Source organism: Anolis carolinensis, chromosome 2, assembly GCF_035594765.1.
Source record: "Anolis carolinensis isolate JA03-04 chromosome 2, rAnoCar3.1.pri, whole genome shotgun sequence".
Taxonomy (NCBI): Eukaryota; Metazoa; Chordata; class Lepidosauria; order Squamata; family Dactyloidae; genus Anolis; species Anolis carolinensis.
The window spans coordinates 16,486,851-16,512,388 of NC_085842.1; the positions used below are offsets into that span (position 1 = coordinate 16,486,851).

At 44.7% G+C, this 25,538-nt stretch overlaps 2 protein-coding genes across 2 annotated transcripts; one reads left to right on the forward strand and one right to left on the reverse strand.

Moving 5' to 3' along the window:
* Positions 1 to 3,271: 3,271 nt before the first annotated feature.
* LOC103280132 (oocyte zinc finger protein XlCOF6-like) lies at positions 3,272 to 10,572 on the forward strand. The gene is made up of 5 exons (XM_062973257.1): positions 3,272 to 3,967; positions 4,843 to 4,921; positions 5,797 to 5,873; positions 5,999 to 6,119; positions 8,055 to 10,572. The coding sequence occupies exons 1-5, from the start codon at positions 3,572 to 3,574 to the stop codon at positions 9,728 to 9,730; spliced, it is 2,349 nt and encodes a 782-aa protein (XP_062829327.1). The 5' UTR covers positions 3,272 to 3,571; the 3' UTR covers positions 9,731 to 10,572.
* An 8,794-nt stretch (positions 10,573 to 19,366) lies between these two features.
* LOC100560672 (zinc finger and SCAN domain-containing protein 22) lies at positions 19,367 to 24,974 on the reverse strand. The gene is made up of 5 exons (XM_062973291.1): positions 24,241 to 24,974; positions 24,032 to 24,137; positions 21,643 to 21,722; positions 21,319 to 21,439; positions 19,367 to 20,324 (listed from the first exon to the last, which is right to left on the reverse strand). The coding sequence occupies exons 1-5, from the start codon at positions 24,829 to 24,831 to the stop codon at positions 19,504 to 19,506; spliced, it is 1,719 nt and encodes a 572-aa protein (XP_062829361.1). The 5' UTR covers positions 24,832 to 24,974; the 3' UTR covers positions 19,367 to 19,503.
* Positions 24,975 to 25,538: the final 564 nt, after the last annotated feature.

Below are 25,538 nucleotides of genomic sequence, written 5' to 3' on the forward strand. Positions count from 1 at the left end.
AAAACAAGCAGTCAAAGAAAAAGAACATGCCCTGGCAGAATATGTAAAGCAAAGTGAAGAACCTGCTTTGATTGAAGTCAAAAATCAGAAACTCCTCAAAACACAAAAGACAAAAAACCAGTACAAGAAAACTGCACTACAAACTAGAGCTGTCAGCTGGCACAACAAAACACTGCATGGAAAGTTCCTTGACAAAATTGAAGGAAAAGCTGATAAGGAGAAGACCTGGCTCTGGCTCACAAATGGGACCCTGAAGAAGGAGACAGAAGGCCTGATCCTTGCAGCCCAGGAGCAAGCCATCAGAACAAATGCAATTAAGGCCAAGATCGAAAAATCAGCTGATGACCCAAAATGCAGACTGTGCAAGGAAGCTGACGAAACCATTGATCATATCCTCAGCTGCTGTAAGAAAATTGCACAGACAGACTACAAACAGAGGCACAACTGTGTGGCCCAAATGATCCATTGGAACTTATGCCTCAAGTACCACCTGCCAGCAGCAAAGAACTGGTGGGATCACAAACCAGCAAAGGTCGTGGAAAATGAACACACAAAGATACTGTGGGACTTCCGAATCCAGACTGACAAAGTTCTGGAACACAACACACCAGACATCACAGTTGTGGAAAAAAACAAGGTTTGGATAATTGATGTTGCCATCCCAGGTGACAGTCGCATTGATGAAAAACAACAGGAAAAACTCAGCCGCTATCAGGACCTCAAGATTGAACTTCAAAGCCTCTGGCAGAAACCAGTGCAGGTGGTCCTGGTGGTGATGGGCACATTGGGTGCCGTGCCAAAAGATCTCAGCCGGCATTTGGAAACAACAGACATTGACAAAATTACGATCTGCCAACTGCAAAAGGCCACCCTACTGGGATCTGCGCACATCATCCGAAAATACATCACACATGGGAAGTGCTCGACTTGTGATTTTGTGATATGAAATCCAGCATATAGGTCTTGTTTGCTGTGTCATAATAAAATAATAATAATAATAATATTTTTATACCCCGCCCCATCTCCCCAAAGGGACTCGGGGCGGCTTACATGGGGCCAAGCCCGGATATCAACAATATAAAAACAAAGCAATAAAACAAGTCAATCAACAATAAAAACAAGTCATAAAAGATCACATACAAAAACTGTAATGATAAAATCTTGGGTCAAGGGGTCAAGGCCCCCTCCCTGTGTGGGGCAAGCAAAGTGGATCCTAAAAAGTTCTGCTCAGTCATGGATACAGCTGCCAGACTATTCAACTGTCTTGGATCTTGAGGTAGAGCCACTGAATCCATAGCCACTACTCATGTGTCAGTCTATCACTAGGTGCTTCCCCCGTCACCACTCACTGATCACCATGGGACTTTTGTTGGTTTTGTTTTATTTTTTCCAGGAAGAAACCAGTGCGTAAATTTAATTTATGTGTGGAATTCGGTGCACAGCCAATCTGCACACAGTCTTCACAGAATGAGGGTCCCATCCCGTGGCATGGTTTACCCGACGACAGTGGCTTCTCATTTGTAGCAGTCTTCTTCCGCCTTCACAGCCATAGTAATGTATACCATCCTCCACTGGCTCTGCCATTGAGGAGTTTAGATTGTGTTTGGTCTGGTTTCTCCCTGTGGGCCTCCCTAGGAGTACCTGACTCTGACGGCTTCACCTGCCGATTCATTGGAAGACACAAGCCCTCTCACCACGACAATGTGACAACCCATCAAAGGGGAGTAGTAATAGCATTCCAAGTTGAACAGAGGGCACAGGGTAAATGCTCCACCTGCTCCAGGGACAAACCCTAAATTTGCTCGACAACACCTCTACAGTATTCTTGCTGCTATTATTATTGTTATTTGATACACAAAAAGATTAGTCCACAGCAAACAAGATCACTATCCTGGCTATTGTATTGGATCACGCCTCAAACACTTCCCAAGTGTCTAGGGCTATGTGTTGTACAGGCAAATAATGCATGCAGATCCGAGTAGGGTGGCCTTTTGCAGCCGACAAATGTTAATTTTGTAAGCGCTGATTGTTTTCAAGTGCAAACCAAGGTCTTTAGGCACTGCACCCAGTGTGTCAGTCCCCACTGGCTTGTGCCAGAGTCTTTGCAGTTCAATCTTCAAATCCTCGTATCGTTTCCAGTTTTTCTAGTTGCTTCTCGTCAATCCTACTGTTGCCAGGGATTGTAACAACAGCGATCCATACTTTGTTTCTTCCCACGATCGTGAGGTCAGGAGTATTGTGCTCAAACAACTCTGTCAGTCTAAATTTGGACATCCCTGAGTAATTTAACGTGTTCATTTTCTGTCACTTTTTCATACTTGTGATCCTACCAGTTCTTTGTCACAGGCCGATTGTTTTTATGGTACAACTTCCAATGGATCATCTAATCATCATCATCATTTGATTATTATTGTTGTTGTCGTCATTATTATTATTATTATTTGAGCAGAGAGTGGGGATAAACACCCCAGCTCTAGAGGACTGTTGTTTTTATTACTCTAGCCACAATTAGGTAAGGTAAAGGTTTTCCCCTGACGTTAAGTCCAGTCGTGACCGACTCTGGGGGTTGATGCTCATCTCCATTTCTAAGCCGAAGAGCCGGCGTTGTCCGTAGACACCTCCAAGGTCACGTGGCCGGCATGACTGCATGGAGTGCCGTTACCTTCCCCCTGGAGTGGTACCTATTGATCTACTCACATTGGCATGTTTTCGAACTGCTAGGTTGGCAGAAGCTGGGGCTAACAGCGGGCGCTCATTCCGCTCCCGGGATTTGTTCAGCAGCTCAGTGCTTTAACACACTACGCCACCACCAGGGGCCCATATTAATGTTAATACAGTAGAGTCTCACTTATCCAACATAAACGGGCCAGCAGAACATTGGATAAGCGAATATGTTGGATAATAAGGAGAGATTAAGGAGAAGCCTATTAAACATCAAATTAGGTTATGATTTTGCAAATTAAGCACCAAAAACAACATGTTATACAACAAATTTGACAGAAAAAGTAGTTCAATGTGCAGTAATGCTACATAGTAATTACTGTATTTACGAATTTAGCACCAAAATATCACGATATATTGAAAACATTGACTACAAAAATGCGTTGGATAATCCAGAATGTTGGATAAGTGAATGTTGGATAAGTGAGACTCTACTGTACATTCATTAGGCTGCTCCCCACTCCACTCGAGTCCTCCAGTGGAAAGGTGGCGCTAAATTCTTCACTACATTCCATCTGAGTTCCCTGCGGCTGCCTCTAGGAAGAAGCATAACTCTAGCAGGAAGGGGCGGGTGCAAGGCCAAGAGTGACAGCAGGGCATACCTGGGACAGGCAGGTATCACCCCCTTGGATGGAGGAACACACTGTTATACACTACACTAGTTGTGCCACTTCAATGCCTCCTCGGTGCAGACATGTTGGTGTTACTGAATGATTGGAAGGCCAAGCTGTTTCAGCTCTCCATGGAAGGAGACAGGGAATGATTAAGGGCAGAGCAGTGCAAAGAGTCATCTGGATGTGATGGACGTCCAACTCTGAAAGCACTCTTTGGGAACAGGTGAAAGTCCAAGATGCCCATGCACACAGTGAGCCCCAAATTGGGAGAGAGGCTTGATCTTGATCTTGCGGGATTCTTTGGAGGAGCCATGCAGGAGGAACCGGGGAAGGAGGAGTGGGATTCGGGCAAACAAGAAGGCTTCAGGCAGTTCAACTACAAGGAGACTTTGGGGCCCCGAGAAGTGTGCAGCCGGCTCCACTCTCTCTGCCGCCTGTGGCTGAAGCCAGAGAAGCACTCCAAGGCGGAGATGTTGGACCTGGTGCTCCTGGAGCAGTTTCTGGCCGTCCTTCCTGCGGAGATGGAGCGCTGGGTGAGGGAATGTGGGGCAGAGACCAGTTCCCAGGCCGTGGCTTTGGCTGAAGGATTCCTCCTGAGTCGGGCAGAGGAGAGCAAGTGGAAAGAGCAGCAGGTGAGTGGCAACAGTTCCAATGGTTTCTGTTCTGAATACAAAGACAAACCAGAGTGGTAGGATTCAAAAACATAGTCTTTACTCAGGAATGCATACACAAGTATGCACGTGGAGGCGGCCCCTTCCTCCTGCTAAGGTCCTGCTTCTTCTATAATAAAATAATAAAATAAAACTTTATTAATACCCCGCTACCATCTCCCCGTGGGGACTCGGGGCGGCTTACATGGGGCAGAGGCCCAAACAACATAGAACAAAACATAAGCAACATAATACAAATCACACTATAAAAAGATAAAACAGTAATACAATATATCAATTAAAACAAAAATACAGGATAAAAAATTGCATTTAAAACACATAAATGGTAAAATCGTAATAAAAACGGGATAGATTATTAAAAACCTTCTGGGACTGATTAATTAATGACTGTATCTCCAAAGGCCTGCCGAAACATCCAACTCTTCAGTTGTTTCCTGAAGGAAGGTAGAGAGGGAGCCAACCTAATCTCCCTGGGGAGGGAGTTCCAGAGTCGGGGAGCCACGGCCGAGAAGGCCCTCTCTCTCGTCCCCACCAAACACAGTTGTGAGGAGGGTGGAAGCGAGAGGAGGACACATTGCTTTGGCTCAGCACTAGTCCCATGGCTCTCCCCTCCAGCCCCACACGGAGTGACCCTGAGCTCAGGAGGGCTGTGGCCCCAATAGCACATCCCAGGCTCTTCCAATGTTGCATAGAAACTCATCTACCTCGTTAACTGAGGTATATTGGTATTGGAAAACTCACCACTGCTTTCCCCCTTTGTCTGGAAACCATGCAAAGAAGTCACCAGACTTTGTCCCTTTCCTAATTTTCTTTTTCTTTTCTTGACCTCGGTACAGAACATCTTTGCCAAAGAGACAACTGAGGTGAAGAATGAGTGGGCCATGCAAGATGGTAACAGAACATCCACCTCAGTGGGTAAGGATTCCTCCTGAGTCTGCCCGATATTATTTAATTGTGTGCATTGCAGTCCTTTCAAGCTGTTGACCTGTCCTCCCTTGCCCTTTAACATTCCATACATCTTTGGTGGTTTGGCATCCTCACCCCAGACAGACAGACAGAAAGAAGACCTCATCACATTAGGGCAACTGCCCACTTAAAATCCTATACAGTAGAGTCTCACTTATCCAAGACTCGCTTATCCAAGGTTCTGGATTATCCAAGGCATTTTTGTAGTCAATGTTTTCAATACATCATTATATTTTGTTGCTAAATTCGTAAATACAGTAATTACAACATAACATTACCGGGCCGGGCTGTGGCACAGGCTGGATAGCAAGCCAGCTGCAACAAATCACTCTGACCAAGAGGTCATGAGTTCGAAGCCAGCCCGTGCCTGCATCTTGTCTCTGTCTCTGTTCTATGTTATGGCATTGAATGTTTGCCTTTATGTGTGCAATGTGATCCGCCCCAAGTCCCCTTCGGGGTGAAAAGGGCAGAATATAAATGCTGTAAATAAATAAATAAATAAATTACTGCATATTGAACTACTTTTTCTGTCAAATTTGTTGTATAACATGATGTTTTGATGCTTAATTTGTAAAATCATAACCTAATTTGATGTTTAATAGGCGTTTACTTAATCCCTCCTTATTATCCAAGATATTGGATAATATGTGTATGTGTGTGTGTGTTTGTAATTTTTATGTGGCAATTACTTTAATTCTGCTATTACCTTCCTATTTGTGTATGTGTGTGAATGCTTTTTGCTCTCTGCCAGTTATGGATATATTAAATCAGAAACAGAGAGTGTAGTAAAAAATACTCCTTGATCCCTTCTGTTTTCCTTACAGGAGGTGCAACAAGGACACGGCCAAAAGCATCTCTTCACAAAGATAAACCCCAAACAGTTCCTATGAGGCCAAACCAGGTGAGGGACAGGATTCCTGTTGGGTGGAGAAGATCGCCCTGTTCTTAGCAGAACTCCTGCCTGGTCTTTGCCTCCCGACAGACCTTTCCACACCACAACTCATGGCTCATGTCTTGTTAATTCAGGTGACATTTGAAGAGGTGTCTGTGGATTTCACGGAGGAGGAGTGGACGCTGCTGTCTCCAGGCCAAAGGACCCTCCATAGAAAAGTGATGGAAGACAATTTGAGGATGGTGTCCTCTCTGGGTAAGACCCCTTTCTCTTCCTTTCTAATCAATTTACAAGAGCAATAGCTTTCAGCCTTCCTGTGTTTATCATGTACAGGCTAACTCTAGTCCAGAAACTGAAATATCTCAGAAGTCTAGAAGCTGTGGTCAGAAAAACACAGGGAATTTTACTACAAAGACATTAGGACAGAAGGACTAGGAGTTGTACACTATATATTTTTAAGCATGCATTTTAAACTGCCGTCTTATGTTTAATCTCTGTTATGTGCATTTGAATATGTCTTTTATAGAAATACGTTTTCATGTGTGTATTTGTAAAATATTTAGGATGTTTATGTGTTTTAATTATGCTGTAACCCCCCTAGATCCATGAGGGAGGCAGATAAGAAGAAAAATAGTTACTATTATTAGACAAGCAAAAGCGAAAACCCCATTCCTCAACTAATCAAAGCATCCCATGAATCATCTCCTCTCCCTCTTGGTCAGTCGTGAGGCCGATCGGGGTATAGGGTGGTAACTTGTGCTGAATGTGGTAACACTCCCCCTAAAGACAGTTTTGCAGCTTGGGGGTCCTCCTGGACTCATCGCTAACCCTTGAAGGCCAGGTGTCAGCAGTTGCTGGGAGGGCCTTTGCACAATACAAGCTTGTGCGCCAGCTGCGTCTGTACCTCAAAAAGCCCAATTTTGTCGCGGTAGTCCAAGCCTTAGTTAAATCCCAGCTTTTTTGTGTGTGCATCAGGAACGACTTGAGAAACTGCAAGTCGCTTCTGGTGTGAGAAAATTGGGCATCTGCAAGGGCGTTGCCTAGGGGACGCCCAAATGTTTTGATGTTTTTACCATCTTTGTGGGAGGCTTCTCTCATGTCCCTGCATGGAGCTGGAGCTGACAGAGGGAGCTCGTCCACAGTCTCCCTGGGTTGGATTCAAACTGGCAACCTTCAGGTCAGCAACCCAGTTTTCAAGGCATCAGTTCTACTGGCACAAGGGTTTGACCCACTGCGCCACGGGGGGCTCCATACATCCTGGCTGGATTACTGCAACGCACTCTACGTGGGGTTGCCTGGAAACTATAACTAGTAAAAAGGGCAACAGCTAGGCTACTAACAGGAGCAAATTATAGGGAGCATACTACTCCACTGCTCAAAGAGCTCCATTGGCTGCCTATATGTTTCCAGTCCCAATTCAAAGAGAGGTAACGGGATATAAATAAAGCAGTGGTTCCCAAACTTATTTGGCCTACCGCCCCCTTTCCAGAAAAAAATATTACTCAGCGCCCACTGGAAAGGGGGGCGTGGCTTACAGGGGTGGGACTGGCTCCTGCTCAAGAGGGCAGGGCTGAGCCTCTCCCCTAGTCCAAGATGCAGGGCTGAGAGGGGGAGGTGGGCGGGGCCACAAAGGTGGCCAAGGCTGGGATGGGCGGAGTTACGAGCTCTGAGGCAGGGCTGAGCATCTATCCCTGTCCTGGATACAGGGGGCGGGGCCTTAATACCCCGCCCTGATGTTCTAACAGGCGCCTCAGAGGATGTATACAGAGGCTCTTGGGAAGAGGCCCTGCCCTAGCCCCACCCTTTAGTCCTAAAAGGCCTCTCAGGAGAGGTATAGAGGCTCAGTCCTGTCTCGGGCTCTGGGAAAGAAGCCACACCCATTCCTCTAGCTCCGCCCCCTGCATCCCAACAAGGGCCCCACCCCTCCCCTGCCCTCGCCCCTGTGCCTTAATATGTGCCATCACTGCCCCCCCGGATCGCTGCAGTGCCCACCAGGGGGCGGTAGCGCCCACTTTGGGAATCACTGAAATAAAGTTTATTATTATTAGAGAGACGCTTGAATCACAACTCTCTTTTGAGAAGCTTCCATAGCTTAATGCCAATCGATGTCAGCTTAATAACTGTGTTACGTCTTTCACTTATGTCTATATGTCTTGGTTGGGCTATGAGTAGCTGTGCTTTCTTTTTCAGGTTGGGATGTGCAAGAGAGTGAGAACAACAGAGAACCAAGCAGGGCGTTCCTGCAAAGGAACAAGCAGAAGCAGATGAAAAGGAATAAAAGAACATCAGACACCAACAGCAACAGAAGGAACACATATTCTGCTTCTCAGGAGGGTGACATCTCAGTCGAAGAAATAACAGGGAAAGGGAAAGAAAGGAGTAAATGTGGGAAAAGCTTTAGATGTAAAGCAAGCCTTATTGTTCATAGGCAAATTCACCCAGAGGAGAAATTCTTCAAAGCTGGTGAGTGGAGAAGGACACCCAGTTTAAGGAAGTCTCTGATTTCCCAAACGAAACAGAAAACCTTCAACTACCTGAGGTGCGTAAAGAGTATTCGGTGGAGGTCACATCTAGGAGTGCTCCCAGGAGAGAAACCCTTTAAATGCCTGGAATGTGGAAAGAGCTTCACTGGGAAGAAACAACTCACTCGTCATCTAGACACACACACAGGAGAGAAACCATTTCAGTGCTTGGAGTGTGAGAAAAGTTTCGATCAGATGGCGTCCCTTACCTGTCATCAAGTAACTCATATTGAAGAGAAGCCATTTAAATGTTTGGAATGTGGAAACACGTTTGGACACAAAACAAAGCTCCGTCGTCATCTAGCCACTCACACAGGGGAGAAACCGTTTCCGTGCTTGGAGTGTGGGAAGAGCTTCTCTCAAAAGGCACACCTCACTCGTCATTGCAAAACTCACACTGGAGAAAAACCCTTTGGATGCCTGGAGTGTGGGAAAAATTTCAGGCATAAATTAAGCCTCAGGTGTCATCAAGCAACTCACACGGGGGAGAAACGATTTCATTGCTTGGAGTGTGGGAAGAGCTTTTCTCAAAAGGTTCACCTCGCTTGCCATTACAGAACTCACACCGGAGAGAAACCCTTTGGGTGCCTGGAGTGTGGGAAGAGTTTCGGGCATAAAATAAGCCTCACGTGCCACCAAGCAACTCACACAGGGGAGAACCCCTTTAAATGCCTGGAGTGTGGGAAGAGCTTCCCTTGGAAGCAAAGCCTCACGCGTCACCTGGCAGCGCATAAAGGAGAGAAACCATTTCAGTGCTTGGAGTGTGGGAAAAGTTTCAATCGGAAGGCATACTTCACTCATCATCAAGCAACTCACACCGAAGGGAAAGCATTTAAATGCTTGGAGTGTGGGAAAAAGTTTGCGCATAAAATAACACTCAGTCGGCATCGAGCCACTCACACTGGAGAGAAGCCCTTTCGATGTGTGGTGTGTGGGGAATTTTTTATGTGCAAATCAAGTCTCGCTACTCATCAAGCAACTCACTCAGGGAAGAAAGCCTTTCAGTGCTTGGAGTGTGGAAACAGCTTGAGTGGGAAATCAGCACTTCGGGCGCATCAAAGAATTCACACCGGGGAGAAACCCTTTGGATGCCTGGAGTGTGGGAAGAGTTTCCGGCATAAAATAAGCCTCACGTGTCATCAAGCAACTCACACAGGGGAGAACCCCTTTAAATGCCTGGAGTGTGGGAAGAGCTTCACTTGGAAGCAAAGCCTCACGCGTCACCTGGCAGCGCATAAAGGAGAGAAACCAATTCAATGTTTGGAGTGTGGGAAAAGTTTCAAGGAGAAGACATACCTCACTCGTCATCTGACAACTCACGTAGGAAAGAAATCAGTAAAATGATTGATTGAATCCTACATTATGCCACACCAAAATATTAATTTGTTATAGAAATTATATAAGGAGCCCCTGGTGGCGCAGGGGGTTATATACTTGCATCAGCAGGACTCATGACTTGAAGGTTGGGTTGCTGACCTGAAGATTGCCAGTTCAAATCCAACCCGGGGAGAGTGCAGATGAGCTCCCTCTATCAGCTCCAGCTCCATGCGGGGACATGAGAGAAGCCTCCCACAAGGATGGTAAAAACATCAAACATCTGGGCGTCTCCTGAGCAACGTCCTTGCAGATGGCCAATTTTCTCACACCAGAAGCGACTTGCAGTTTCTCATGTTGCCCCTGACACACACAAAAAGAGAAATTATATAAATGCTTGGAGTGCGGCAACGATAAAGAACAGATAGGGAAATGTAACATGTGGGTGGAACCGTTTAAAAGTTTCAAACTTTATGGATTTTCAGGGTGATTGCAAACCTTATGTTGTAAAAAGGCAAAGGTTTCCCCTGACGTTAAGTCCAGTCATGTCTGACTCTGGGGGTTGGTGCTCATCTCCATTTCTAAGCCAAAGAGCTGGCGTTGCCCACAGACACCTCCAAGGTCATGTAGCCACTGGCATGACTGCATGGAGTGCCGTTACCTTCCCGCTGGAGCGGTACCTATTGATCTACTCACATTTGCATGTTTTCGAACTGCTAGGTTGGCAGGAGCTGGAGCTGTATTCCACAAGAAATAATATAATATTTTTTACAGTTATTACCCTAGGTTTACATTTTAAGCGTGTCATTTTTCTTTATACATTGTGATAATGTTTTGTTTGCTGTAACTTAATAAAATATATTTTAAAAGCACTTCATCTTTAATGTGTTGTCAAAAGCTTTCATGGCCGGAATCACTGGTTTACTGAGAGTTTTCCGGGCTGTCTTGCCATGTTCCAGAAGCATTCTCTCCTAAACGAATTCAAGTCCCCAGGGCCAGATCAGCTACACCCAAGAGTACTGAAGGAACTAGCGGAAGTTATTTCAGAACCACTGGCAATTATCTTCGAGAGTTCTTGGAGAACGGGAGAAGTCCCAGCAGATTGGAGGAGGGCGAATGTGGTCCCTATCTTCAAGAAGGGAAAAAAGAACGACCCAAACAATTACCGTCCGGTCAGCCTCACATCAATACCAGGCAAAATTCTGGAAAAGATCATTAAGGAAGTGGTCTGCGAACACTTAGAAACAAATGCGGTCATTGCTAATAGTCAACACGGATTTACCAAAAACAAGTCATGCCAGACTAATCTGATCTCTTTTTTCGATAGAGTTACGAGTTGGGTCGATACAGGGAATGCTGTGGATGTAGCGTACCTGGATTTCAGTAAGGCCTTCGACAAAGTCCCCCACGACCTTCTGGCAAACAAACTAGTAAAATGTGGGCTAGACAAAACTACGGTTAGGTGGATCTGTAATTGGCTAAGCGAACGAACCCAAAGGGTGCTCACCAATGCGTCGTCTTCATCATGGAAAGAAGTGACAAGTGGAGTGCCGCAGGGCTCCGTCCTGGGCCCGGTTCTGTTCAACATCTTTATTAACGACTTAGACGAAGGGTTAGAAGGCACGATCATCAAGTTTGCAGACGACACAAAACTGGGAGGGATAGCTAACACTCCAGAAGACAGGAGCAGAATTCAAAACGATCTTGACAGACTAGAGAGATGGGCCAAAACTAACAAAATGAAGTTCAACAGGGACAAATGCAAGATACTTCACTTCGGCAGAAAAAATGGAAATCAAAGATACAGAATGGGGGACGCCTGGCTTGACAGCAGTGTGTGCGAAAAAGACCTTGGAGTCCTCGTGGACAACAAGTTAAACATGAGCCAACAATGTGATGCGGCTGCTAAAAAAGCCAATGGGATTCTGGCCTGCATCAATAGGGGAATAGCGTCTAGATCCAGGGAAGTTATGCTCCCCCTCTATTCTGCCTTGGTCAGACCACACCTGGAATACTGTGTCCAATTTTGGGCACCACAGTTGAAGGGAGATGTTGACAAGCTGGAAAGCGTCCAGAGGAGGGCGACTAAAATGATTAAGGGTCTGGAGAACAAGCCCTATGAGGAGCGGCTTAAAGAGCTGGGCATGTTTAGCCTGCAGAAGAGAAGGCTGAGAGGAGACATGATAGCCATGTACAAATATGTGAAGGGAAGTCATAGGGAAGAGGGAGCAAGCTTGTTTTCTGCTGCCCTGCAGACTAGGACACGGAACAATGGCTTCAAACTACAGGAAAGGAGATTCCACCTGAACATCAGGAAGAACTTCCTCACTGTGAGAGCTGTTCGACAGTGGAACTCTCTCCCCGGGGCCGTGGTGGAGGCTCCTTCCTTGGAGGCTTTTAAGCAGAGGCTGGATGGCCATCTGTCGGGGGTGCTTTGAATGCGATTTCCTGCTTCTTAGCAGGGGGTTGGACTAGATGGCCCATGTGGTCTCTTCCAACTCTACTATTCTATGATTCTATGATTCTATGACGTTTCACCCACATCTATGACAGGCATCCTCAGAGGTTGTGAGGTCTGGCTACCAGTTTTTTTTAAAAAAAAAAAACTTTAAAATCAGGACAGTAAATAAAGAACAACACTCAGAAAATAGAGGAATTCCAGACATGAAACAATCAGGGCCAGCTACCACCTCCCAACAAAGGATTCCCCCCAGGCAGGAAGCAACCAGGCTTTGAAGCTGCAAGGCTATTCTGAGGCGGGAGGTTAAAGAACCCCAGGAAATACCATATATGGGCAGAGATGGCGACGGCTAGCGACCCGGGTGCATAAACTCACAGAAACATGTGGTTTCTGGGAAATCATGTGTTTCTGAAGAAATGAAAGCTAAAGATAAACAAACTGCGCATGCGCACGCAGGCGCTCTGAATGATTGTGAACACGGCACAGAAAGAGTGCGCCCGGGCCGCTGGTCAGCGCTGATTGGATGCAAGTCAAGCAGCGTCACAACTCTAAGCCAATGAATTTGCTTGTGGGCGGGCATAACCCGAACCCTGTAGTGTGTATAAATATTTACTCAGCCCGCCGCTGGGGGTTCTCCCTGGGAAAGCACTTATTTTGTGCGAGGGGGAACCCTAGTGGCCACTTGCCAATAAACTGTTTTCTTGGATATACTCCAGTTGTCCGTCTCCAATTCCTCCCACTGCGCTCGCAAGGACCGTAGCACAAAGGTTCCGCTACAATTCAATGCTAATCAAGCTGGCCAACTGCAACATTCACACTTTTCTACAACAGACAAGAGTTCTTTCTCTCACCCTGGACATCATTCCACGGATATATAAACCCCACTTGGCTAGTTTCCAATAGATCTCACAACCTCTGAGAATGCTGCCATAAATGCAGGCGAAACGTCAGGAGAGAATGCTTCTGGAATGTGCTTGATTTTCTCTAGGACCCGTGTACCTGCCTTTTTAGCCGACGGCATCCACACAACTTTCCTACAGCACATTTCAAATCGGCTTTCTTCAGTGTGCAGCTTGTCAGAAATATTAAATATGAACTGAGTATTTTTTTTTTAATTAAAGTGTAGGCCGAAGCCTTGTTGGAGTGAGTAGGCCAAATCCTGTTGGTAGTTTTTTGCCTCAGTGAAGGAATTTCTCAGTCAGTGTGAGGTAAACGTCAGTCTGAGGTAAACCTGTTTGAGAGAAGCCTCGTGTTTAAAGATCCCGTGTGTGAAGACTGCTGCATGTAAGCTTACTATGCATGTATTTATTTGTTTTATAGAAACCTTTTGATTGTAAGTAGTGCAACTATATTATTTTACTACAAAGAAAAGCCTCTTATGGAAGATATAACATTGGCCTGTGTGGTTTTGGGCTACTGGCGCTGGTTTGCTCTGCTGCTGAGTTGCTCTGTACAATTATGAAGAGAATCTTATTAAGCCCCCTCGACCAAATACAGTAGAGTCTCACTTATTTCACAAATACAGTAGAGTCTCACTTATCCAACACTCGCTTATCCAACGTTCTGGATTATCCAACGCATTTTTGGAGTCAATGTTTTCAATATATCGTGATTTTTGGTGCTAAATTCATAAATACAGTAATTACTACACAGCATTACTGCATATAGAACTACTTTTTCTGCCATATTTGTTGTCTAACATGATGTTTTGGTGCTTCATTTGTAAAATCATAACCTAATTTGATGTTTAATAGGCTTTTCCGTAATGCCTCCTTATTATCCAACATATTTGCTTATCCAACATTCTGCCAACCCGTTTATGTTGTATAATTGAGACTCTACTGTACATAGAAAAGGGCATCTGTGGCCTTTAATTCATCAGTCAAAGGCATTTGAAACCAGTTGACATCAGCAACCTCTGGCCTGGATACTTCAGCCATTGGGCTCTTTGAAGTATTGTTCCCCTCCCCTGCTTTTTTTGGTGGCTATTAGGGAGAGAAAACTGGACCTAATCCATTTGGCACTTAAAAATAGGTTCTCACCATGGGAATAGCATAGCAATATGTATAGCAATATGACATGCTTTCAACATATTCCCATCTTAACCTGCCCTTCTCCAGGGTAACCATATCCAGCTCCTTAAACTGCCCTTCGTAGGTATTCATCATATGCAGATTGATGACCGCTGCTGTTGTTTTATTTTTATTTTTTAATTAAGGAATTAAATTTTGAGAGCAGTTGACATCAGCAACAACCTCTGGCCTGGATACTTCAGCCATTGTGTATACCCTGATCCCCATTGGGCTCTGTGAAGAACTTATGCTGCCCCCCCCTGCTTTTTTTGGTGGCTAAAGTGCTGAGCTGCTGAACTTGCAGACCGAAAGGTCACAGGTTCAAATCCGGGGAGTGAAGTGAGCACCCGCTGTTAGCTCCAGCTTCTGCCAACCTAGCTGTTCGAAAACATGCAAATTTGAGTAGATCAATTGGTACCACTCCGGCAGGAAGGTAACGGCGCTCCATGCAGACATGCCGGCCTCATGACCTTGGAGGTGTCTACGGACAACGCCGGCTCTTCGGCTTAGAAATAGAGATGAGCACCAACCCCCAGAGTCGAACACGACTGGACTTAATGTCAGGGGAAAACCTTTCCCTTTACGTATAGGAGAGAGAAAACTGTACCTAACCCATCTGGCACTTAAAATAGGTTCTCACCATGAAAATAGCATAGCAATATTTACAGCTTTGTGCCATCCTTTCAACATACTCCCCACCCCACCCCCCCCTTAACCTGCTAACTCGTTGTTTTGGTTGTTTTTTTGTATTCTGTTTTTTAAGGCATTGAATTGCAGCTTATGTTGTAAGGTTTCCTTGAGTCCCCTCCGGGGTTGAGAAAGGCGGGGCAAAAGTGTTGTAAATAAATATTCTAGGTTAACCATACCCAGCTCCTGAAGCTGCCCCTCATAGGGATTCATCAAATTGAGACCAATGACCACTTTGGTCACCTTTGGCCAGGGACACCAACAGCTGTTTTTTAAAGGAATTATTAGGGAGAAATAAGAAACATTTAGGCTTGCAGCCAGACTTCTTCTTTGGCTGCCTACTAGTACAGTAGAGTCTCACTTATCCAACGTTCTGGATTATCCAATGCATTTTTGTAGTTAATGTTTTCAATACATCGTGATATTTTGGTGCTAAATTCGTAAATACAGTAATTACTACATAGCATTACTGTGTATTGAACTACTTTTTCTGTCCAATTTGTTGTATAACATGATGTTTTGGAGCATAATTTGTAAAATCATAACCTAATTTGATGTTTAATAGGCTTTTCCTTAATCCCTCCTTATTATCCAACATATTGGCTTATTTTTCAAAAACGGCTACTTAAGCACAACTTGAAGATGGGTTTGCAATCAGTTAACAGTGCTGTTATGTAAAGCTAGCCATCGTCTAACACAGCTCATATCCCTAGGCACTACACTCCTAATGATGCAGCTGAAACAGCTAAGCAGGGTTGGCTCTGGTAGTGCTTGGACGGGAGACACCAATGAATCCCAGATGCTATAAGCTCGAATTCGGAGGAAGCCACTGGCAAAACTTGTGCATTGCAGTTGCTACCTGCTTAGAGCTGCTTCTTTAAAAACCAAAGAATTAGGACACTAAATCTTCCAGCAATTGAAAAGAGAACTAGAGAAATAGGTAACCCATCCCTCAAGGGGCTGTTCTACAAGCTTTTTTGCCTTTTCTGCCAAAGAGAGCTGGTGCCTCCACAAATTACAAATCTCAGGATCCCATACACTGAATAATGGTCCTCTCAGTGTTATCAGACAGCATACATGCTTATAGTATAGAATAGATGCATTCTAGGTGATTCCAAAATCCTTGGATGAACCTGCACTGGAATCAATGTGGCCTGATGCCACTTTCACTGCTATGGTTCAATGCTATGGAATCATGGGGGCAGAACTTTAGCCTTCTCTGCCAAAGAGAGCTGGTGCCTCCCCAAACTACAACTCCCAGGATTGCATAGTACTGAGCCATGGCAATTGATAGTGCTGCATTAATTCTGCAGTGTAGATACATCCTATGAGGGCTATGCTTGCTGTGGCCCTGGGCTTTTGCTCCCAAATGCTTTTAGAGCTGCAAAGGGGAAGCACAAACAAATCGAATCGAGTTTGGCTGCTAGAACTGACCATTTTGGTGGCTTTTCTCTGAAGTGAAGTGCATAAATAAGGTTTCACACAGGAACCACGGTGACATTTGTTTTAATTGTTTTTAAATGTTTTAATGTATTCTATAATTCGATTTTGAAATGTTTGTTTCATTTGTATATTGTTTTAAGGCATCGAATAGTTGCCTATGTATAAACCAGCCTTGAGTCCTCTCGGGTTGAGAAAGGCAAGGTAGAAATGTCATAAAACAGATAAATAATTAAATTTGGGAGGCCCTCATGTAGAACCACAGCAGTAGTTGAAGCGGATGAGTTTGTTTTTGAAGAACCTTAAGTTGCATAGACTGAAGACACCAAATATGGAAGGGCAGAGAAATATCTTTTAATTTCTTGTAACTTTCAGAGGGGATTGCAAAGGCCCACTCAAATAGTATTGACCTTGGGTTGCTGTGAGTTTTTCGGGCTGTATGACCATGTTCCAGTAGCATTCCCTCCTGATGTTTCACTTGCATCTGTGGTAAGTGTCCTCAGAGGTTTGTTCAGAGGCCTGTTGGAAATGAGGCAAGTGGTATGTATATATATCTGTGGACTGTCCAGGGTGGGAGAAGGAACCTGTCTGTTTAAAGAAAGTGTCATTTTGCAATTATCAACTTGAATAGCACCGAGTAGCCGAGTTTGCTAAGTCAATCAGTGAGGGTATCCAGACAGAGGTATGTATGTTTCTGTTGCCTGGAGGCATCCTTTGTTTGGGGCTGTTAACTGCCACTTGATGGTTTGCTGTCTGGATTTTCTGTTTGAGTATTGTTCTATATTTACTGTCTTGCTTCTGGTGTTTTTTAATGCTGGTAACAAGATTTTGTTCATTTTCATGGATTCCTCCTTTCTTTTGAAAATTTCCACGTGCTTGTGGATTTCAATGGCTTTTCTATGTAGCCTAACATGATGGTTGTCAGAGTGGTTCTGCATTTTTGTGTTCTCAAAAAATATTTTGTGTCCAGGTTGGTTCATCATGCATTCTGCTATAGCTGACTTACCTGGTTGAATCAATCTGCACTGGCCTTTTGTGTCCTTTTATTTGTGTCTGGGCAATGCTGCTGTGTTTGGTGGTTCCTATGTAGACTTGTCCACAGCTGCATGGAATACAGTAGACTCCTGCAGGCATGGGCAAACCTCGGCCCTTCAGGTGTTTTGCTGTCAGGAATTGTAGGAGTTGAAGTCCAAAACACTTGGAGGGCCGAAGTTTGCCCATTCCTAGTTTATAGAACTCCTCTTACCCTTTGCTGATTGTGGTATTTGTTGAATTTACTTGGTGGGTCTGTATTGACCTTCCCACAAAACTGTGTAAGGGCTCCAGTCATCGATAGCTGTGAATGGTCTTTCTTGGTCAAAGGGAATCTACGGTACTTCCACAAGGCTCTCATCTTCGGGCAGTCATTCTTCAGGTATAAAGAGCGGTGACCATATTAATTCACACTAAGGATGTCATATGGCTGGAACTGTGTACATTCCATTCTTTTGGGGAAGTGAGCTGGGGAGGGGGGGGGGAAATGTCATCATTCTCTACACCTGAAGAATGTTTGCCTGAAGACGAGAGCCTCATGGAAGTGCCATAAAACCTAACAGTTTATACAGGAATGTTACGAGGAAATGTAAATACACAGATAAATTCCTCCAAAGCAGTGTGCTTTACTTTGAAGCAGAACAATTACAACTTCTACCCAGTAAGTACACCAGCCAAAGCTGCAAGCCTCCTCCATCTCCAAATTTCAATAATTTATTTTATAATTTCAGAATGGAAGAATTCATAAGATAGGTGGCTCAGCAAACATCAAAGGATTCAAAAGAGGAGGGCATCAGTTGTATCATGGCTGAGCAGGTAAAGAAAGGGAGAAGATTCTTGGAAGTCCAACAGAAATTTGGCCAAGGACTGAAAAAACTTGAAAAAGTATAAGGAAGGGTGATAATATTAAAATATTAATATTAATATAGACGTATACATAATCAGCTACAGCTGTCACAACAGTTCAGCAAATCAGAAGCTTTTGGTGCCAGCAATAGAGCGATTGAGCTTAAGCAAGTCAGAAGAGTCAAGCTTACAAAGAAGACTCTATTCAAAGAACATAATTAGATAGGAAAGTTAGCAGGGCCTAGCTATCCATCTAACCCACTGCGGACTTCTTTCCATGCTCTTAGAAGAAGAGCAAAGAGAACAGCTGCTTTGCATCTCCTTTGAGGAGAGAAAAAGTGGAGTCCCAACATATACTTCATATGTACCTGGCCATGAATCTTGTCCAGCCTAAAATCTCTTTTTGTTTTCTGTCTTATTTTCAGTAATTCCTTTTTAAATATTTCATCAATAGAAACTAGTTTGTTCAGAAAGAAAGATACTTTAAATTCCAGTCATTTCTAAAAACAACAATAACAAAAATACGATTTTCAAGTAATTTCTCTCTATTGCAGAAGTTCCGTCTCCTCGTGGTTTGGATGAGAGAAAAGAAGGGAGGTGTTTCTTCTGGCAAAAGCTCTTTCTGCACTCCGGGAATTTAAAGGGTTATTTCCCCGTGTGTGTTGCTTGATGAAGATGGAAGTTTCTCTTCCGTTTGAAACTTTCTCCACACTCCAAACATTGAAATGATTTCCCCCCAGTGTGAATTCTTTGGTGTTCTCTGAGGTTTGCCTTCCATGCAAAGCCCTTTCCACAATCCAAGCATTTGAATGGCTTCTCCCCAGTGTGTGTTGCTTGATGAGCAATTAGACATCTTTTGTCTGTAAAAGAGCTTTTGCACTCCAAGCATTTAAAGGGCTTTTCCCCAGTGTGGATTCTTTGGTGTTCTGTGAGGTTTGTCCTCCATGAAAAGCTCTTCCCACAGTCCAAGCATTTGAATGGCTTTTCCCCAGAGTGTGTTGCTTGATGAGCAATTAGGCATCTTTTTTCTGTAAAAGAGGTTTCACATTCCAAGCATTGAAAGGGTTTCTTCCCTATGTGAATGGTCTGGTGAGAGGCAAAGCATGCCTTTAGACGGAAGCTCTTTCCACACTCCAAGCACTGAAAGGGTTTCCCCCCAGTGTGGATTCTTTGATGTTGTGTGAGGTTTGACTTCCGTGCAAAGCCCTTTCCACAATCCAAGCATTTGAATGGCTTTTGCCCAGAGTGTGTTGCATAATGAGCAATTAGACCTCCTTTGTCTGTAAAAGATCTCCACACTCCAAGCATTGAAAGGGTTTCTTCCCTGTGTGAATGGTCTGGTGAGAAGCAAAGCAACCCTTTAGACGAAAGCTCTTTCCGCACTCCAAGCATTTAAAGGGTTTCTCCCCCGAGTGAATTTTTTGGTGAGAAGTGAGATTTCTCTTCTCAATAAAAGACTTCCCACATTCCAAGCATTTAAATGGCTTCTCCCCAGTATGAGTAGCTTGATGATCGGTAAGGCCTATCTTTTGAGTGAAACTCTTCCCACACTCCAAACATGTAAATGGCTTCTCCCCAGTATGAGTAGCTTGATGATAAGTGAGGTTTATCTTCTGAATGAAGCCCTTTCCACACTCCAAGCATTTAAATGGCTTCTCCCCAGTATGAGTAGCTTGATGATAGGTAAGGCTTATCTTGTGAATGAAACCCTTTCCACATTCCAAGCATTTAAATGGCTTCTCCCCAGTATGAGTAGCTTGATGAGAGGTGAGACCTGTCTTCTGAGTGAAACTCTTTCCACACTCCAAGCATTTAAATGGCTTCTCCCCAGTATGGGTAACTTGATGACGAGTCAGGTTTATTTTCTGAAAGAAGCCCTTTCCACACTCCAAGCATTTGAATTTTTTATCTCCCGTGTGCATTGCTTGATGATAAGCAACGCTATTCTTATTACGGAAAAATTTTCCGCACTCCAAGCACTTAAAAGGTTTCCTCTTAGCGTACGTTGCTTGCTGACCAGAAAGGCCCAGCTCCTTCTTCTCTCCACAGTCCCAGTATTGAGATGATTCCCCTTCTCTGTCAGTTGCTTGACAACAAAGAAAATGAGAACACATATTTTAAAAAACCCCAAAATCTTAATAGGTATCATTCAAGTGCTCACCAGAAATTTAGGTAATCAATCCCATTGCTGAGCTTCTCTTACTTCAAGAGTTTCTTTTTCAAAATCTACTTTTTTCTAATGTCCACCTATTAGACCTGGTACACTCTTTAACAAGACTAAATGCTAACTTTCCAGGGGTAGCAAACTGTAAAATCATGTAGAAGATACCACTTTCCCCAAGGCTCGGGTGGGTGAAACCATGTATATGAATATACAGGGTACATGCTATAGTTACCAATTGATAGGATTAACTGTGAAATAGAGAGCCTATTTCTGCATTTCGGAAATGGTATTTCCAATAATAAAGCAAATTACAAACAACTAGAAACAAGACTGCTCCCCATATTTTGTGAGGGATTGCAGGCTAAAAAGCCAATTTTTTGGGGGGGGTTTGTTGTTGTTGTTTGATTGCTAATAGAGGAGCATTAGAAAAAAAGTGGACAACCTCGCAATTGGAGTTGTTTATACAGTGGGCTATGATAGACACTATATTTGATACCCTGCTCAGTCATGGAAACAAATTGGGTGAACTTAGACAAGTCACACAGTATCAGTCCCAGAAAACCCTGTGATAGATTTCTTTAAGGCTTGGCATAAAATGGAAATGACCTCAAGGTACACAACAATGACAAGAACAATGAAAAAATGTACAAAATGATAGAAACATCCAGTTTCTTTTCAACCTGTTTCAACAATGGGTTGATTTCAAAAATGACACCTAGTATTTTCTGCCCCCCTCCACATCATGTCAGACATATAGAGAGATGCTATAGTTGACTGATAAATTTAATGTTATTTCAACCTGTTGTGAACCTATGATGAACCTGGTGAGTTCTTTGCCCTCCTCCTTTTTTAAGTGACATTATGTGACGATGTCATTTTTGCTACTAATACATTTTTATAAAAGAGGGAGCCTTACTTAAAGAGGACACAGTCTCCACATTTTCCTTCATGACTTGTTGATGCAAGGCCCTTTGGTCCAGATCCAGCAGGGCCCACTCCTCCTCACTGAAAGACACAGCCACCTCTTGGAAGGTCACCTGGACAAAGAAACATTCTTGGTAAGCAGGAAATGCTGACCCCAGCCAGAAAGCCAGTTGCTTTTGGTGGCCAATACTGATGTCAATCTTTACACAGGGATTCTGCTGCAGGCCTCTTGGGTGGAAAGAGGAGAGAATATCAATGCAAAGAGGACACCGGAAGCCTGAGCCCTTCTTGGCCCATCAGGGATTCTCTCACCTACCTGATCTGGTGTCACAGAATTCGTACTGAGTACATCAAAAGGAAGAGGGAAGTCAGTATATGTTGGTTCTGATTCACCTCCTGTAGGAATAGAAAGGGCAAGGGTATTTTATTGGCTATGGTCTACATTTCTGGTGGTACCATCTTTCTAATGGTAAAAGGTGTTTAATAATGGAGTATGCTGTGACCTGAGAGTGTGGTGGAGTCTTTTTCTCTGAAGGTTTGGATGGGCATCCATTAGGAGTGCTTTGAATGTGTATTCCTGCATGGCAGGGAGTTGGGACTGTATGACCCTTGTGGGCTCTTTCAACTCTAGGATTCTGTTATTTTATGATTCTATGATTCAGTCATGGAAGGCACAGCCCTGAAATGGCACAACCTGAGCAAGGCTGGGAAGGGTAGGGCGTTGTTGTTGTTGCTGCTAAGTGCCTCCAGGCCAACTTTGAATGATGGTGATTCCATGAATGAGAGACCTCCAAGCTAGGTCTGCTCAGGTCTTGTAGATTCAGGACAGCCATGTTTCCCTTGGTGGAGTCCATCCCCCTACAATCCAATCTCTCTCTTTTCCTGCTGCCTGCTCTCTTACTAAAACATTTTGTCATATCTAGTGAGCCCTGTGTAATCGTGATATGTCCACATTGCAACTATGTCTGTTCAGTCAACTTGGCTTCTGGGAGGAATTAAAGCTTGATTTTCTCTATGACCCATTTATTTGTCTTTTTAGCCGAAGGCATCCATACAACCCTCTCCCAGCACATTTCAAATCGGCTTTCTTCACAGTGCAGCTTTCACAGTTATACATAGAAAAGGGTACCTGTGGCCTTTAATTCACTAGTCAAAGGCATTTGAAACCAGTTGACATTAGCAACCTCTGGCCTGGATACTTCAGCCATTGGGATCTTTGAAGTATTATTCCCCTCCCCCGTTTTTTTGGTGGCTATTAGAGAGAGAAAACTGTACCTAATCCATCTGGCACTTAAAAATAGGTTCTCACCATGGGAATAGCATAGCAATATGTGTATCAATATGACATCCTTTCAACATATTCCCATCTTAACCTGCTCTTCTCCAGGCTAACCATATCCAGCTCCGTAAACTGTCCCTCATAGGGACAGCCACAGAGCTCTGCTGTTTTATTTATTTTTTTAATTAAGTAATTATTAGGGAGAAATAAGAAATGTTTAGGTTTGCAGCTGGACTTCTTCTCTGGCTGCCTACTAGTAGTAGCAATGGGACTCGTCTAGGAGCAGGCGACAGCAGTGGAGGCCATCATATATGTCAGTGACCTCAAAGTCACTGCACATTATCGCGTGGCTGAAATTGCTTTGGAAGACTGAGTGAATGCATGTTGAACAGCCCTAATTTTCAAGAACAGCTACTTAAGTACAACTGGAAGATTGGTTTGCAGTGAGTTGACAGTGCTGTCATGTAAAGCCAGCCACCATCCAACGCAGGTCACATCCCTATGCACTACACTCCTAATGATGCAGCCAAAATGCATTGTTTTTTATGCCGCTTGATTATTTTTTACTCATGTTCAGTAAAACATATATCCAAAGGCTGCTAGATCCCTTTCACACACATATATGTTCATTGAGCCACAAAGACCAAAAGGAGTGGTGTGCTGGAACTGTATAAGTCCCAGTTCCTTTTTTCAGGCTGACTCACCCACAGCTTGAGACTAGCCATTTTTCTGTTAGTTTAAGAGGATGGAGTTCTAGTTTGGAACAGTAGGTTTGCCCACCCCATTGCCTGGGAAAGATTTAGCTTAAGAGTTATTACCACCAGGGAATCTTGGAAGCAAGATGTGTCTATAGTTGGTCACATCGAGATCCAGGTTTGGGCAGGCCATTTCAAGTCAATACTAACTATTATTCTGGGAATTCATTAGACTTTACTGACCTACCGCTGGTCAGTAGCAGCCTGTGGAGTTTCCAGCACCTTCAGCAAGGTGCCAGTACTCAATAGGAGAGGCCTGCTCTCTCAGCCTCCATCCTGATCACCTTGGGCATTGGGTGCCCCAAAGGCCCCTTTTCCAGAGAAAGTGAGCAAGGGAAACTTTCACCTGTCCTTTGTCTCCAGAATCCTCCACTAACAGTGACTTCAAGAACAAGCGGTTATCTTCGAACTTTAAGTATGGACTTTGTTGTGGGGAAACCAAGATAGTGCCTGGGTGGAGATAGGCCCAAGACCAATTAATAAATTGTTACTGTTTCTTTAAAGCAATAGTGTGGGCATTGATTCTGTGGGGTTCCTTGCTCAAACAGGAAGGCAAACCAGCATCCCCCAACTGTTAGAAAGTTAAGACATATTAGTGTTAAAGACATTTAAAGCAGCTTGGGTGCAACAGTGCAAGTGGAGTAAAGTCATCCGTGTCCTTTGGTATTTACTTGTGGAGCTGGGTGGTTCCCTTTGTCCTGCGCAATCCAGCATCTGGCTGGAGGTGGAGGGAGGCCTTTCCAACGAGGTAGCCACTTCTGCACACAAGTCCACCGCCTGAAAAAACACCAAAGGACACAGATAAAAATGATCAGAAAATAAGGAAAAGAGGCGAGGGAGGGATCTGGAGTCTGGCTCCCTTCATAATCACCGTCCTTGCCTCCTTGAAAGGGTGGGGAGAAGATTCTCTCACCTGTTGCTCCTTCTCTGTCTCCTCTTCTGCCCAACTCAGGAGGAATCCTTCAGCCAAAGCCACGGCCTGGGAACTGGTCTCTGCCCCACATTCCCTCACCCAGCGCTCCATCTCCGCAGGAAGGACGGCCAGGAACTGCTCCAGGAGCACCAGGTCCAGCATCTCCGCCTTGGAGTGTCGCTCAGGCTTCAGCCACAGGCGGCAGAGAGAGTGGAGGCGGCTGCAAACCTCTCGGGGCCCCAAGGTCTCCTTGTAGTTGAACTGCCTAAAGCTCTGGCGCTCTGCCTCTGAAGGTGGGCTGTGTTCCCGCAGCCCCTTCCCCAAAAGGCCTCCTTCCCAGAACTGCCCTCCATTCCCAGCAGGAAAGGCAGGCGGGTCCGTGCTTGGCTCAGGGTCTAAGGCTTCTTGCTTTCCTACCCGCCTCCTGTTCTTGCAGACAGGCTCCAGCATGGGCAGAAGAGCCATCTCCCTCTTGGGAAGGCACACTCCCTCCTTCTCCACAAACCCTGCAAAGCACACCCAGTCACTCCTCCTCCTCCTCCAGGAAGATTTCCACATGGCCAGAAGAGGAGGGACCTTGCCTGCAGGAAGCTTATCATTGACCACTGACTTCCCCTCTAGGAATCCACTCCTTTGCTTTAACTTTTTGGATGCCGCAGAGCAACCCCCCCCCCCCCTCTGAAAGACATGGGGAGATGCTGCTTTCAATGCATTTCCCCAGGAACAGAAGAGGGTTGAATAACTTAAACCATCAGTTCCCAAACTGAGGTCCTCTGGATGTTTGGACTTTAATCAACACAATCTGTAATCATTGGCCAAGGAAAATGAGGCTTCTGGGAGTTGAAGTCCAAAACCTCTGGGAGTCTGGAAACTGAGACACTGCCTTAAAGGGACCAGACATTTTCTGTACTTGGAAGCGAAGAAGGGGTGGCTCTGGTAGTGCTTGGGTGGGAGACACCAATGAATCCCAGATGCTGTAGGAAGCCACTGGCAAAACTTGTGCATTACAGTTGCTGCCTGCTTCTTTAAAATCCAGAGATTTAGGACTCTAAATCTTCCAGCAATAGAAAAGAGAGCCAGAGAAATAAGCCACCCTTCCATCAAGGAGCCTCTCCCGTTTCTCCTGCCTCAGCTTCCTTGGTGAACATGACTTCAATGGCCCTGGCTCAATGTTGTAGAATCCTGGGAGTTGTAGTTCAACAAGCTCTTTAGCTTTCTCTGCCAATGAGGGCTAGTGCCCCCCCCAACTACAAATCCCATGCAGT